The sequence below is a fragment of the Monopterus albus genome, unplaced genomic scaffold (assembly GCF_001952655.1).
Source record: "Monopterus albus unplaced genomic scaffold, M_albus_1.0 scaffold6.1, whole genome shotgun sequence".
NCBI classification, from domain to species: Eukaryota; Metazoa; Chordata; class Actinopteri; order Synbranchiformes; family Synbranchidae; genus Monopterus; species Monopterus albus.
This window is the reverse complement of record NW_018127886.1, coordinates 2221452-2238027: the sequence shown is the minus strand read 5'-3', so window position 1 is coordinate 2238027 and position 16576 is coordinate 2221452. Positions and strand designations below refer to the sequence as shown.

The 16576-nt window shown below is 40.9% G+C and overlaps 2 protein-coding genes across 11 annotated transcripts in view; both read left to right on the top strand.

The window, feature by feature from the left end:
* Positions 1 to 3699, top strand: part of ikzf4 (IKAROS family zinc finger 4) — a 41595-nt gene extending 37896 nt beyond the window's left edge. For all 6 annotated transcript variants that reach the window (XM_020615035.1, XM_020615042.1, XM_020615003.1 and 3 more), the window contains exon 8: positions 1069 to 3699. In XM_020615035.1, coding sequence (XP_020470691.1) covers positions 1069 to 1889 — 821 coding nt within the window. In that variant the 3' untranslated portion in view covers positions 1890 to 3699. The remainder of the gene's footprint in view (positions 1 to 1068) is intronic.
* A 4144-nt stretch (positions 3700 to 7843) lies between these two features.
* wnt10b (wingless-type MMTV integration site family, member 10b) overlaps positions 7844 to 16576 on the top strand; it is a 21203-nt gene continuing 12470 nt past the window's right edge. Inside the window, exons 1-3 of one of the 5 annotated variants that reach the window (XM_020617114.1) lie at positions 7844 to 7940; positions 9561 to 9688; positions 12832 to 12935. In XM_020617114.1, the coding sequence (XP_020472770.1) occupies positions 12892 to 12935 (44 nt within the window). In that variant the 5' untranslated portion in view covers positions 7844 to 7940; positions 9561 to 9688; positions 12832 to 12891. Of the gene's footprint in view, positions 9689 to 12831; positions 12936 to 16576 lie in introns of all 5 variants that reach the window. The other 4 variants (XM_020617079.1, XM_020617106.1, XM_020617097.1 and 1 more) reach the window with 4 other exon arrangements.

Sequence of the window (16576 nt, the reverse complement as noted above, 5' to 3'; positions counted from 1 at the left end):
TTACATTCATAAATGCTACTTAAAACTGTGCTGTGCCAAAGGAAGCCCTATGTCAACAGTGTCCAGAGGCACAGTCGACTGCTCTGGGTCAGAGGCATCTGGGATGGACCATCACACAGTGGAAACATGTATTGTGGTCAGACGAATCAGTATTTCAGGTCTTTTTTGTAAGGAATAGCCACCGTGTGCTCCAGACCAAAGACGAAAAGGACTGTGCAGACTGTTACCAGCAGCAAGTCCCAAAGCCAGGTTCTATTACAGTCTGGGGTTGTGTCAGTGCCCTTGGCAAAGGTAACTTACACTTCTGTGATGGCTCCATTAATGCTGAAAAATAGAGAGATTTTGGAGCAACATATGCTGCCTTCAAGATGACATCTTTTCCAGGGACGCCCATGCATATTTCAGCAAGACAATGCAGAACCTCATACTGCTCACATTACCAAGGCCTGGCTGGAGGAAAAAGGTGCGAGTGCTGGACTGGTCTGCCTGTAGTCCTGATCTGTCCCCAATAGAGAATGTGTGGTGCAATTTGAAACGCAAATTGCATCAACGAAGACCCAGGACTGTTGTGCATCTTAAGACTTGTTTGCAGGAGGAATGGAACAAAATTACACCTGACACACTTAATCACTTGTTGTCTCTAAATGTCTTTTAAGTGTGGTGAAAAGGAATGGCAACATCACACCGTGGTACATGCTTTACTGTCCAAACGTTTTTTGGAATGTGTTGCAGGCATCAGAATCACAATGTTCACAGTGAGTGTTTATTTTGAACAAAGAATAAACCTGATGAGGTGTCAAATATTGTGCTGCTGTATTGTTTTCAATATAATATAAGACACAGATGATTTACAAATCACTATTTTCTGTTTTAATTTTGATTTTACATACTGTCACAACTTTTCTGATTTGGGGTTGTAAGATCTTTGTCTAACATCATCAGCTGTCCTGTCAAAGGTCAACATGTTTACCAGTTTGGAGATGCTGGGTTAATGTTGCACCATGACAAGTTGCCAAATGAAGCAGATGATGTAAATCCAGGGGACCTTCTGTCTTAATTTTTCTGCAGGTGAAAAGCACATGCACCTCGTCCTACCTGAAGCACCTTATGAATTGTCTTCTGGCTCTGAGAAAGAGGGGGATCTCATGAGCTCTCAGCCTGCTGGGGATTCTGCAGCGTTGCCTGGTTCACATCTCCAAGGCCCTAGGGGTAAAGGTGAGAACCACGAGTCACCTGCACTGTCTCAGCTCCATCCTGCCTTCCTGTTGGAACACCCCACAGGTCTATCAGGCTCTGTCAACAGCAGTGTGACACCTCAGGGCCCCCGAGCCCATGGTGGCGGTGGGCTAGCAACGATGTCTCTTGGCCTGGCTGGGCGGGAAGCAGGTGAGGGTCGCGATGACCAACCCTCAGCCCATAGCCACAGCACCTCAACCAACGGCTGCCCCGATTCTACAGACACAGAGAGCACAGCAGAAGAGCAGAGCACAAGGGCTACAGCCCCGACAAGTACCTCTAACAACCACCACCTCCACTACCAAACCCCAGCACTGCCCCGCAGCCATCCCACCTGCAACCCCAGCCAGGTCAAAGACTTGGACCCAGAGTGGGAGAGAGCATGTCCGGTGCCCACCACCATATCAAAGAGGAGACCTGGCTCACCCCTTTCTTGGGAGACTGTACAGGTGTTAGACAGGGATGGCAGGCCTGTGCGCTCCTATTACTGCCAGCACTGCCGCATCCTCTTTCTGGACCATGTCATGTTCACCATCCACATGGGTTGTCACGGCTTCCGCCAACCCTTCGAGTGCAACATCTGTGGCCACCTCAGCCAGGACCGCTACGAGTTCTCATCTCACATCAGCCGTGGAGAGCACCAGGTAGGCTGAGGAGAGGGGCTCGTGGCAGGACCAGGAGAGGTGACTGCTGCTCTCTAAAATTGTGGGCTCACGTTTGTTCTGCACCAGATCAGTTGCTTTAAATCCATAATGTAAGTAAAACAATTTGTGGTTTTATTATGAGAATATTTATTAAACTATAGCAGACACAAGTGGAGAATCTTTTCACCATACCATTTAAAAAGTTTGGTGGAGGCAAATTACATTCTGATTCATGAGTGATTGCACTCCCATATCAAATCATCGAGCAAAACTACTGGTTTTGCATCAAAAGTGCCTTCTTGGGGGATTTCCTCTTAATTTAGAAAACTGGATGGGAACTGGTGCTCAAAAATTTTGACTAGCCATGTTTTCCTAAATAATTTAGTTAGTACTTTTACAAGGTCAGAGGCAGTTAAGAAAAGCATGGCTTGTACATTTTAAGAATTATATTTGGTATAGTACACCCAAGAGCTTTGTTTTTGTGGTTAAGGATTGCGTTTTGTGTAGGGTGTCAGGTAAGCTTAATATGCACTGAGAGCTTTGTGCCTCTGGGTTTGGGATGAGCTTTGTCACAGACAAAGCACAGAAATGGATTGCCTTAACTCCTGCAGTACTATGCTGCTGCAGGAATACATATTGTTTACAGCACGGTTCAACAGTGTGAAGTCACCTCAGAAAAGAGAATATTATACATCTGCACAGTGACTTTCAGGACAAAGCGATATCATAAAGGATTTTAAAGTGAGCCTTAGAATACTGGTGCAGATCAGACTGCGAGCCATATGTAGTGTACAGGAAGAGCCTGACTGAGATGGCCCAGCGTGCTATACCTACACATGATTGCACTTTTAGGTTCCTTGCTTATATATGAACGTATTTGCCGAAGCACTTGGCTTTACAAATTTGATTTCTGTGATTGTTCTACTGCACTGATAAATCACATAATGCTCACAAGAATTAATCAATTTTGCAACACCAGTGTATTTTTAACGGAGCTGGCCTTCGACAGAAATCCCACAGCGTTGCACTGGTTGTGCGGACTGCACTCACATTTGCTGCAATGAGTGACTGAGAATTAAATATCACTTTAACTAAAATAATTATTTTGTGGTTTTGCTCTCAGCAGTTGAGACTGAGATTTGAAACAATTTCCATAATGTAAGTGAATCAACAAATGAATTATTTAAAAATGAATTATTAAGAAATCAGTTTGGATCTGTTCAGTTAACACTTGTGATGATCTATTTAGTGTTGTTTGGTTCAGCCTTGGTGTATTTAATCAGCTATATTCCAAATCTTATCCAGCATATTCCTCAAGTCCATGAAATGTTACCTCCTGCTTCTTTATAGCACCCAAATACCTTATTGCTACAGTATGGTGAGTTATCGGATAATGTTAATATTGAGGACACGAATGAGACCAAACTCAGTATTCTTGTTATTGTGGGTTTGCTGCTTCATAGTTCAACTTGATTTCCTTTAATTACAGTCAAATGTACTTGAAACTGTTTGAGGAAAAGAGTAAAATCAAATGCACTTGGTTTGATAAGTTGCGAAATGTGTGAATGGAATATAGCATGTGTGCTTGTCAGTTTCTGCTTTTATCTTAATTGTGAATTATTAATTAGTAATTTCAAGACGTGAAAATGAGGCATGGGTTTTTGTCTCCTTGTGTGAACTTTTCAATGTTATATGATATTTTGTGAATGATATAACATGACAAAACACTTTACCTCAAAGTTAAAGATGAACAACTGCCTCATTATTTCAGAAAGTCATGTTGCTTTCCAAGATGTTCTTACATTTACAAATGCGTGCCCCTCGATATTCTTGAAACTTTTTACTGTCAATAAAGTTACGTTTATTGTAAAAGTGGTTTTCCCTAGTTTGACTACGATACAGTGCACAGCTTTGCGCTTGTCACCTGAAATACACTATGGGTATTTCACATTCCCCTGTGAGATGATACAAAAAACTGTTGCGTAAACAAGTATTCTTTGACTGTGACTGCTGCTACCAAGCAGCTGCAGAGTCTGGTCCTTGAGTAGAGATAAAGACTCCACACCAGTCGTTTAGACTTTAATTTATGGAGCTACGTCCATCGGTCCATGTCATATTTGAGGATGTAAAGACCTGGACCTTCATAATTGCGTTGCAGTCTGTAATGTACATTTAGTTAACAATAATAAAAATCTTTACATTGTATATTATATTACCACTTGTCAATATGAACCCTTGGTATGGAAGAAGATTAGAACTACTGTAAAAAAAACAACAACTATTTGACTTTTTTAAATGTCAGCTTTAAAGCCAGAATTCAAAGAATTTTTTTTCACAGTGACTCTAATCCTGTTCTGTACCTTAACAGCGGCACTGTTACATAATATGACCTAACAAAGGGTGCACAAATTCTGAACTTATCTAGCTTATATATCTGCTATACATATACATACTTTCATCATTTAGACTTAACAATAATAATTTAGGGATAGGCCATGTGAGGGAACCCCATGTACCATCATGTAACCACAAGTTTTGATAATTACTTAACAATCAAAATCATACATCCACAAAACTATCGGTTCTCTGATATATCCATCTATCTGTATAGTAGAGGAAGCAAATAATGTCAAAGTAGCACGTGTGAGGATCACATACAGATGATTTCTGAGTTCAGGATATTAGGTTTTAGAACATTAAAAAAACACAATAAAAAACTTTAAACAAATGATTAATAATTACATCCTGTGCTGTCCTGAATCTAAGAAGCATCTAAGTTCAGACTATGTATCTGTGGACCCTGTAATAGAAGCCTAATAATTTATTTTGTCTTTCAACTTTGTCTCACATCTAAGCAATACACTGAAAACACAGACTTGAACATAAAAAGTAGGAAGAAGAAAAGACATTACAATCTGTCAAACAAATGCTAAATCCTTTCAAATTACAAGCCAGACAAACTAGAATGTAAATAACATTTACATTTTCACACCCTCTTTTGCTTGTTTTTTAAATATTTTACATCTTTACATCCAAAAAATTGCAATTTTAAAATCAGTTTGTTGTCACAGAAAACATATTGTATTTAATAGTTTTTAACATTCTTGCATTGTCCATAATGAATGTTAAGACTTCAAAGATAAGCTGTGTATTTCTTCTGAGAAACAGTTGAAATAGGTAGTGTTTACAATGAATCGAGTTAACCTGAAACTTAGACTGCTTTATATTTACATGACCTTTTGGCCTATGTGACAGACCTTCTTTTTGTGTGTGTTTCAGGTTAGTCTTGACATTTTATTCCTCTGCAGTGGAAAATCTCTTTTGGCTACACCTACATAAAAATTCCAGGTGCAATGTAAAAAAGTACATGACTAAGGTCAGACCCTACAGTGAATGACATTATTCAAAAGTAAAAATAACCACAGTGTATGCAAAAAAATTGCTGTTATGTCTTCTGACTGATTTAGTTATACACAATGAAGAAATTAGCAACAAAGATCCCAGTCTATATAAAAGCCAAACACGTATCTGCATAGAGTATTTTTCTTACTTCAGTGTGATCCTCAGCGTACCCATCACCACCCCGAGGAAGTCAAGAAAGGCAAAATCATTTGCCAAATCAGGCATTGTGTACTGAGTTGTGCAGTGCGTTTTACTGTAATTTTGATAATCAGGATATTCTAACCCCAAACCAAAACCACTTCTTCATGTAACTGTCACTAGATATTTTCAAATATTTGCAGCCTTGATGTAAACAACTCACAAAAATACCACATTAATGTCCCCACCCAGTGCACTGCTTCTGTTTGGGTATTGACATTTTTCTGTCTTTAAACAGTCTAGATAAATGATTTGGTAAAAACAAGGTGCACATGTGACAAGAAAGCTATGCTGAACACTTTTGAGGAATAAAATCTGCTTGCAATCCACTCATGGATAGACCCAGAATCGCCTAGCACCTGTGCCCAGCAGGAAGCTTTCAGAAGGCATGCTCCGCATATTTATGTTCTGATTAGTTCATTTTGCATGTTTTACTCAGTTTAATACACATCACTAATACATCATGGGTCTGGGTTTGAATGCATATGTCTATTTGCAATGTACCCACAGTTCTTATTTATTTCTGTATGGTATGAAAATCAACCCAGTGCTCACAGAAAACATACATTTAAATTTAAATGTAGGTTAAAGTTGAAAAGAATGACTTTCAAAACCCCCGTACGGTACATTTAAGTGCTAATGGGAATTAAAGAATTCAAGCTGTTTACCAAACAGCTCTCCAAAGCTATGTTGCTGGAAATCTCATCCAGAGGGACAAACATTAAATCATAGGCATGATGAAAACATTAACAATATATCTTTGGGATGACAGAACGTCTCTCTTTAATAATGGTGTCAAAGTTGTCAACAGAACTATGGTAAATTACAACAAAATGAAAATAATAAAGGACAGTACCTGCAAATTAATGTAGAAGCAATGAATTAACCAATTAATAGATCAACATAAAATTAATCAATTTAGATAAACACTTAGCCATTTATGTCCAGGATTCACTGTTTGAGGGTATGTTTCTTTTGTCATTTGTAAATTGGATATTTCTGGGTGTTGGACTGGTAGTCAAAGGAATCAAGTAATCTGATTATGCTGCCTTAAGCTCCTTGATGCTGTGATGGGCATATTTCATCTGAACCAAGTGGCTGCTTAAGAGGTATACATGTAAAAAAATCTAGAAACCTATATAATATTCTTTGAAAGTTTGTAATTAGTGTGATAAATTAATGTGCATTAATGGACTAAACAGGCAAAAACAGCACTATGGCCTTTAAACTTTACATTTACAGTTCAAAGTTTCTCTTAATTCCTTATCATTTTACAGATTCTGATCAGTATTCAAATTACCACAAATGAAGCTGCATGCTTCTGTGTTCCACTTTGAGGCACGGTAACAGTGTGACATCAGGTTTCCTTTCTGAGGCGATGTCCCACAAACAGCTCTGACAGGGTGAATTTTATTTTACTTATAGGTGGTCTATCATGTGCATTTGTATGTAAAGGTTTGGCACCCCTGAACAAATTACACTCTTATTTGATTTTGTGAAAAGAAGTAAATACAACCCCTCTCTTAAAAATGACCCTTTGCTCTAATATTAACACACTTTATTTCAATAACTTAAAAATTAAGAAAAAATGTCAACAGTATTGCGTTTGGATAGTGCACTAAATCAGTACTTAGTAACCCCTTTTGGCAGATATCACAACTTGCAAAATGCAGCCAACTAACAGTCTTTCTATTCTGGATTTAGTAACCCACTTTTCACTCTTCTTTGCAGATCACTTCAAGCTCTGAGATATTTTTAGGCTGTCTTGCACACAGTGTTTAAAATCTACTTAACTACCCACATATTTTTAGTGATGTTCTGTGCTGCTCTGTGGTGGATTTTGAGGTGTGTTGTGGATCATTGCCCTTTGTAGAAGCAGCCTGTTTCCTTTCACCTCTTAACTGAGTGCATGACATTTGCACCCAGAAGTCTTGCATATACCACAATAAGCCCACTGTTTTCCTTCCTTATTGTTTAAATAGTTTGATTTTAAAAAGTAGTGCGTTGGCATTTGAAGAAATTCGCGGGCCTTATTTATTTATTTATATTCATTTAAAATATCAGCGAAACATGGTCCTACTCACAAACTGCACGATCTTAACACTCGGCTTTGCACAGCTGTTGCAGCGGAATATCTGGAGGTGGTGCCGGTGTGATCGTTCATTTCCATGGGCGTTCCCTCTGTTTAAATTTACAAGTTCGGATGGAAAACGTCAACGGGGACAAAATTACCCTGGGGGCCCGTTTCAAGAAGGAGGTTTTGTTGAAACTCTGAGTTTGTTAAACCTCCTTCTTGAAACGGGCCCCTGGTGGAGGAGACTAGGACGAACAGGTAAACAGATAAACTGATGGCAGGCATCTAATTTGTGTTATAAAAGCGTACTCGTTTGTTTATTTTTACAGGACGTTATTCTACCAGCTACTATCTTGGGCAGGGGGGCGGCTTGTAGCTAACTTTGAGTAGGTTAGCATAGTAGCATTAGGTTGTTTCGCCTTACGATTGTTTTGTTAATCTACTCTACTGTATGAGTGTATTTTAAACAAGTTAGTTTGTGTTACTTGCTAATAATTCAGAATCTATCTACGCGCGATTTAAAACATATTTATTATGCAATGTTATAACATCGGACAAGATAGCGGTTCATAATGTTAGCTAACGTGAGCTAGCTGTTGCCGTTGCCACGAAAATGAGTTGGGTCAAGTTACTTTAACATTAATTTTGCGTATAACGTTATAGGTTAGCGTGGCTATATTATTCCATAATAAATCTTTGAACTAAGTTTGTAATTTCCGTTGTATTTTAGTGCTGTGTCTTTCTGGTCTTGGATGTCACAGTATTGCTAGCAGACAGTAAAAATGTAGCCCTTTAGCTTCTTTTGTAAGGTATGTTCGCCTCATTCTGCGTAGCTAACTAATTTCTAGATGTGTTGACACTGCATTGCATATACGGTATGTTTAATCCAGGGTTTGGTTTTGTGTAAACAAGCAAAGGTAATAGTGGTACCGAAGCCTAATGCCACTAGATGGCAGTCTTTTACAATTTTCAAATCCCATTGCTCCCTCATCCTGTCATGTTTGGTGATAAGATGTATTGGTGCCCCCAGTACTGTCTCAAGGCAACAAGGAGTGATGATCTATGACTGATCAATAGAAAACAATGAATAACACAATGCTAAACACAGTAAGTCTACTGTGCTGCAAACATTTTAGGCACTAAAGGTAAGGTGAGAATGCTGTCAAAAACAATGCCATGAGTTATTTTTATTTATCAATTAACTTCATACAGGGTGCATTAAAAACTGAAAACATTTAAATTAAATTAAGATTTGATGTGACCACCATTTGCCTTAAGCAGCACCAGATACACCTTCACAGATTTTTCAAGGTAGTCTACTTTGCAGGTAGGTTGTGCTAAGCTTCATGGAGAACTAATCCAAGTTCTGTTTAGGCTGTCTCAGTTGCCTCTGTGTGTTCATGTGAACCCAGATTGACTTGATGATGTTGATAGCAGGACTCTGTTGCCATCTGTTACACAACTCTTTATTCTGCTTGTCGCTGAAGATATTTATGTTTGGCCACATATTTGGGATTGTCATCATGTCGCAGAATGAATTTCAGACACGTCTGAGATGTCTTGCACAATGGATAAGAATCTAAAAATCTAAAATTGTGTGTGAGTTTAACTTATACTTAGTACATATTCTTGATCTTAGTGCAAGTTTTTGCTGCATAATTTCTCACACATCACATGAAAGTTAACTTTGGAGACCAATGTAATTTGGAAAACTGAAGTTTAGGCTGATGAAGAATGTGTTCAGCAGTGACATTTGATATCTTTTTTTAAACATGAGATGTATTCATTTGAAATAATTGACTATAAAGCTATATAAAAATGTTAGTATTATTGTCTCAGGAAAGTCAGAAAGATTTGGGGTTAAATCACAGCAGGGCTGAATGGGGTGTGTTTGTGTGGAGCAGCCTTTCCTCTTAGCTAACTCAAACAGTTAGAAAAGGTCAAAAGCACAGGTCAAAGTTTCTCAGGGGGATAAATTTCTCCTATCCTTATCATGTCCTTCCCAGGGTCTCAGGGGAGCATGCCACATGCTGTACAATGATGAAGGTGAAGTCAAAGAAGGAAGGATCTCAAGGTACAGGAGTCCACTCTAAACAAGACAGAAAATCCCCAGACCCCTTTAATGCAAAAACAGGTAAGCACTTGCACACAAAAAGTGAATCAAGCTGTAATCAAATAAAACATGTTTATATGCCAGAGAATTTAGGACAGGAACTTTCTGGCTGTTGCGTAGCAGAATCATCACAATTATGTCAATTATTATTATATCAAGCTAACACACCCATGTGTCTTTTAGAGTATTCAAATGCCAGAAAACTTTATGACAAGCAGTGAAGAAATACAAAGATGTCTCTCCACATTCTCACTGCTCGCCCCAGCTGTACCCTGAATGGGCTACAATATGCACATGGTATTAATTAACGCACTTATTGTGCCATTTCAGTCATACAAAGAATGTGTTTATTTTTCAGCAACCGTGTGTCAGCCAAGGACACATTCAGGTGTAAATGTTCAGTGTTCTCCTGTGCATAACAATATTATGAATTCATTGCCCTTTCTGCATTTGTTGATGCTTGTAGCCACCTGTAGGATGACATTTACAGTATTTACAGAGTATTTTTATTATTATTTAACTTTGCACAATGCTCATCTTAAAGACGTAGTATTTAATGTCACTAAATGAAACACATTTGTACATGAACTCACAGTGCTTGTGGCTTCTGTACTGTAGCTAAATCCAGTCTGTGTATTACACTCACAATATTCATTTGGCATCCAGAAGGAACTTTTTAGGCTGATGTATTGAAAGACTGCTGGCACAGTTTGTAGGTTAACTCTAGCTCTGGAAGTGATTAGCCCTCAAAGCTTGGGTGAGTATGTTACAGAGAGACAAGGGTGGGTGGGAGCAGTATTTTGTGTGTGTGTGTGTGTGTGTAATTGTGATTGGGATACAGAAAGAAAATGTGTGTGTTTTGAGAGAGGGCAAAGAGAGTTGGAGACTGGGGCGGTTCTGTTATGCAAGCAGCTCTCAATATGCATTTAGATTGGAAGATGTGTGGCTCCAGTGGTTGGCTGTCCCCTGTGTCACTGCCTTTAAAATACAGTTGCCAAGAGAACTGTCTCATTTACAGGCTTTGGTGGCCAGACGGTCAGGGATAATGGATTGGGCTGCAGAAGGAAAGATGTAGAAGCGTGTGTGTGTGTATGTGTGTGTGTGTGTGTAATCAGACACATAGACGTTCAAGTAAGCGCACACATATCGTAGCACATCCATATCCATGTTTGCACAGTTTGCAAGCTGTGATCATCAAAATGTTGAAGTAAGGTGTGAATAATTCACCTTCAAGTCGCTGTGGTGCAACTGGCACACACACATACACACTTGACACCCAGGGAAAGTATTTAGCTTAGTAAGCTATGTCACACTAAGTCACTATAGAGAGCATACTGTTTAGACATGCTTACTGATTCAGAGGTGTCTCATTTTGTGTATCTGGAGGACCCTGTGTATGTCTGTGCAGCCGTGAACCAACACATGGGGCACCGGTGTGTGAGTGCCGTGGTGCGTCTGCAAGCAGGAGAGACGGTGACACAGGAATGTGTCATAGTTCCTGCAAGCCACTCAGCTCCTAAACTGCAGCAAATAAACATTCCTCTACTGCTGTGTCAGTGCTGAGCCCTCGCCCACTGTCCCTGTAAAACACAACTTGTAATTAAATCCAAAAACTGAGCATTTCTCCTTCTGTTTCCAGCAGTATTACTAGATTAGAGATAATGGCCTCATTCCTTAAAAAAAATATTCGGTGCTGGTTTGACTCAAAGCTGTTGTGGTCCTAATCTCAAGGTGGGTTAACTGAGTGCAATTCAGATACGGTCATTTTCACTTGCTGTGGTTAGATACATTTTGCTGTGTAGCAGATATTCTTTCTATTCAATTTCAAGTGGTAGGCTCTTTCAAAAGATACATTTGGATGAAAAGAAGTGTTAACATTCGATATAACCAGGCACATATTGGCACAGACACACATATTGCTGCAGTTTATTGACTAGTATGTTTGATTTGAATACATGCAGGCTTCATCCCTGCTGGCAGGTGAAGTGATGCACAAGCTTATGTTGTGTCACATGGATTCCACCACAGTGTATACTCGTATTTCATGTGGATCTCAGAGCTGAAATGTTGATGTGCTGTACCCATACATTGTCAGATGTCTGTAAACATTCTACTGTTGGTTGTCCTTGCCCAAAGATTTTCCCTGTCATTACAGCTCTGTTTACAGGAGGACTAACAGTGTTTGCTAGCATAAGATCTCCCCTAGAATATACAGTGGTTTGAAGGCGCACTCTGACGCACAGTTTTCCCCCTTTAAGCATAATCCAGTGGAACCGATTTTGACATGTCACTTTATCTATTTGTTGTCACTTGTCTGGTCTTGCAAGGTTAATCATTCGCAGATGTGTGATTTGGGAGTTCCAGCGTCTTGTTGGATAATTATTCTTCCCAAATTATTGCCCGAACCTTCTGTCAAATAGTACTTAAAAGTGACCATTCAGTGTTTGCAGTGAACGGAGGACCACTTTCAGCTGTTTAGTTAGAAGTGACGTTTCATGGTAATGAGGTGTTTATCTTAGGATTTTTGAGGCTAAGAAAAGCATTTAATACAAACAGAAAATGGGCCAACTGAGAAGAGGCCATCAAGCCAAGACAATCACGAGGTTATGCTGTGTATGTGCAGAGGGTGGTGGTGGTGTTTTGGGGGGTAATTCAAAACATATCACCGCAGATTCACTGTGGTCGCTTGCAGGAGGCTACAGCGTAGAACATCTTTATACACGTGTGAAGTGTGCTGGCATATCAGAAAGAAACACACGCAAACACCGCAAAAAGTTCTACCCCCCACTTTTCTTGCAGGGTTTGCTCTCCGTCTCACTCGACAGGGGCACAGCGCCTGACCACAGACATCATACTGATTGCTCACCATGATCGAGTGGTCTGTCCACATTCCCACCCTGATTCACTATGCGCAGAAAACCCAACAACGGAAAACAGTGGTTTGACAGTGTCTGGAGTTTTGCGGACAGCAGTGAGTGTCTGCTGTGTCTCTCCTAAATCTATCCTCCACTCATCCCTGCGACTGCTTTGCTGCACATACCCCGGAAACAAGGGAACAGTCAGTGTGTGGAATGTTTTGGACTTGAAAGAAGAGGATATAAAAATGAGAGGATGCTTGTGTGCATCTGGGATGAGTGTAACCTTCCTTCTCTCCTGTGTGACAGGTTGTGGCAGGCCGGTACATGATGAAGTGATGGAGATGTTAGGAGGCCACAGCCATTGTGATGCTCGGTGGCTGTTACTCTGGAACTGCCATCTGCCAAAAAAGGTCAGTTGCTAGGGGATGGTTCTCCTGGACCGTGTCTGCCTCCCAGCTGCCATCCACACACCCACACAACACACTGACTTGAGTAAGTGCACAAATTCACACGCTTTTTAAATGCACACTCATGCTCTTTTCATTGTTTCCTAGAAATCTAAATTGAATTTAAGCAAAAATAACATAACCCACTGGACTGTAGTTTTTTCTTGCTGTAGGTAAGGCTTAGTTGTTTATAATTCGTTATGAAAGATGTGTGTGGTAAATGTATATCTTATTACATAATAGCCCTGTGGTCACTTAATGACTGCAAACAAATGCTTCTGATTATAACATGAGCACTGTCAGGCTGTTCCTGTCATAACACTGCTCTAATTAACTGGAACTTTGCCTATAATGGAGATTACAGTGAAATGTTGGGGCAGCACAGAAATCGAATCAATCCACGCTACAGTGTCCATCACAACCACCATGAGCAGTCTACCATTCAGTGCCCTTCAAATTGGAACCCACTCCACCCATCGGGCAAGGATTTTTCCACAATTTAGCAGGAATCTTAATATGAAGCTGCTGTGCTTTCAATATGCTGTACCGTGTTCTATAAATTCTCCTGGGATTAACCTCATTGCTACATCAAGATAAGGAGCGCCGTTTGCACAAGCAAAAACTGTTGTCTTTTCTCGGGCCTAGATCACGAGCAGTGCTTTTTGAAGCGACACTGTCACCTTCAGATCAGTTACAGTATTTTATGTTACCAAGTTACTTAATTGGGATAACTGCTCTATTAACCTTGACCCCCACCTTTGTTAAAGTTGCTCCTGATGTTAGGGATTGTATAAGGATCAGATAACAATTCTGTGAAGCTTTTTTGCATATATAATGGAAAGTAGATTCATCCTGAAAGGAAACTGACCAAAGTATTTTTGAAATGTCAGCTTAGAAAGTAAATATTGCTACTTAAATGCACTGGCAGTGTGATACGGTACATATTCTGGACATGAGCGAGCTTCCGCTGGATGTCGGTGTGTTATTATTTTGAGATATTGGCAAGACAGTAGCTGGCAGGATCCAAACCAAAAATGGGACTTTGCTGTCCAGTTCTGTGCCATCTCTATATCTTTTTTTTTTTAAATTCCTCACTCCCTCGCCTCCAGCCTGAACCTCTCCACTGGCCTTCCTTAGACAGTGACTTTTGTGTAGTGGAGCTGTTGTTTTTGTTTGTGCCCTTCTTACCATGGCTGCCTGCTCGCCGCCTGGCAGCCCCGTGTGTCAAAGGTGGCCACAGCAGAGCAGACTGTGGGAACAGCCGGTTAGCCTCCCCTGCTCCCCTGCTCCCCAACCAGAGGGGCAGCCATCAATCCAGCACTCCCCCTGCCCCTGCACACACACTGAAGCACAAACATACAAATACCCAACCAAACACACACTCACACAAAAAGCCTACAATGCTCACACCGTCTCTCAATAATCCTCGGAAGCAATTTCATCTCGACTCGGGTGGCGGCCCATTGTTACCAGCCCCTTCAGTCTTTCCTTATTAACTCTCGCTTTGTCTCGCATCCGAGCTTCTGGACTCATCTCTCTTACATTCCGATCGGTGCTGCTCCCAGCACTCCCAGGCAACCTCCATTCGCTAATCCCACTGCCTCCCCCACCAGCCACCCCACCCCAAGGAACTCTTACTGCTTTTTATCCCAACCTGCCGATCACCTACTTACAGAGTAAGGTAGGGGCATTAACTCCATGGGTTTTCTGAAGGCAAAGTGTGAAGGCGGGGTGGGTGAAGGAGGAGGCGGCCACAAAGTGACTCCAGCCCAGACAATTAGAACAATGGGCTGGGCCTGTAGGGGGCTAACTCGCTGCGTCACGCCTGGACGGTGGGGTATTTTGTCAGTTTAATGAATTGTCCGTCAGGCCAGGGGCACATCGCAGGCTGCGCAGGGAGAGGCCAGCGGGGACCCAGACACTAAGTCGGTATTTATTACACTGCCTTTGTCACTAATTGAGCTAATTATCACTGACTCCTCAGCAGTCCCACAGGCAACACCCCCTCTACTCACTTTCTCTACCAGCTCTCCCACCTCACTCTCATGCCTGGGATTTGAACCCTGCTTTCCCTTTGATTTTTTTAAAATAGTTTGCTATGTTCTGTTTCATTTGTTTTAGTCTGTTTATCCATGCCATTACCTGTTATTTCTCTTTCAAACGTGTCTCATTGTGTGTGCTTTCACTTTCCCAACTTCTGACTTTTTTCGTTAGTTGTCATATCACACTGTTATTGATATCATGTTTTAGGGCCGTGACACACCAAGCCGATGGTCGGCCGTTGGCCACTGTTAGGGCTCGTCTTCCCTGTGTGTCCCGAACTGTTGACACTAGCTGGACCCTGTTAGCAGCTTTTCCTTCAATTTGGCATGTTGCATGGGCATCTGGCTCATCTGTGAAAGAGGCCACTCTGATTGGCTTTTCAGCTTAGCGAATCAATGCACAAGAAAAGAACAGTTTGTGAAAGCCCCTTGAGCCGTCACTGTAGTATCCGTGCTAGTTGGTTGTTGGCTGTGTAGTCTGTGTCGTGTGTCGTTTGTGTGATTTCTCCTTATTTTTAACCTCTGCAACCTCTTCTTCCACAAACAAAAGACCAAGGGCAGAGAGCGGCAAATCCATTTGCATCTTCTTATCAGACATATTCTCAAATAGAATCAGGTATAAACAGCAGCTGTGTTGAGAGCTGCTTTGTTTACAGCTTGCATTTCCACTGTCTAGCTCTTCTTCTTTCCCTTTCTGAATGGTGAATACACATAACAGCACCTGCTGGCAGAGGGTGATATTTCTGTCATGCAGGTGCAGAATGTATGTGCTAGTTGGCTGCTGGCTGTAGTCTGTGCTGTGTGTTCAAGTGCCACATTTTCAACCTGACTTTGCCCAGACAGGCGATGTGAGGCAACACAATTGTCACCTTATGTTGCTGCTAGTTCTTTCACATCAGCTTGGTATGTCTCTGCCCTTAGAGTTCTCCAGTGATAAGAGACAGAATCACTCTCAGATGTATTAGTCTATCTATTCTATGATAAAGAATTTCTAGCTCATCTTTCTTTACATGGGCGATTCACCTCATCGTACCCCTTAATTTGCAGTATTTTGATTCTGCTATTTTGATTTTGTTCTGATTTGTTTGTATTCTTTTATGTCTAGATAATCAAACTCAGCTTTTGTTGAGATGGTAACCAGCTCTCATTTCTTGCCACAAACAAACTAGTGTCTTGAGATGCTGCACTTTTACCTGGTAACATCAAATATTTCTCCTCCCTGTCTTTGGTCACCCTATCCTACCCTTAAAAATATCAACTTCATTACTCTGTTCATAGGAGGTTTTCCTCTTAGGTGTGTGTTGTTGGTCTTACTGTGCCTCCACTGTGCTCTATCTGGATGACCCCGGCTGCTCCTCTGCTGTGGCAGGCTAAGGAGAATGTGGAAAATCTTTCCAAACTCTTGTGGTTAGTCAGGTTGCCAGGGGTTTGGGGAGACTCTAGGTTATCTTAGGTTTTAACATTTTTTTCTTTATTTCATTTCCAGCATTAAGCAAATGAAGTATAACATTGAGTGCAGAGAATCCTATGTAAAATAAGGTGTATGATTAAACGGGGCCCATC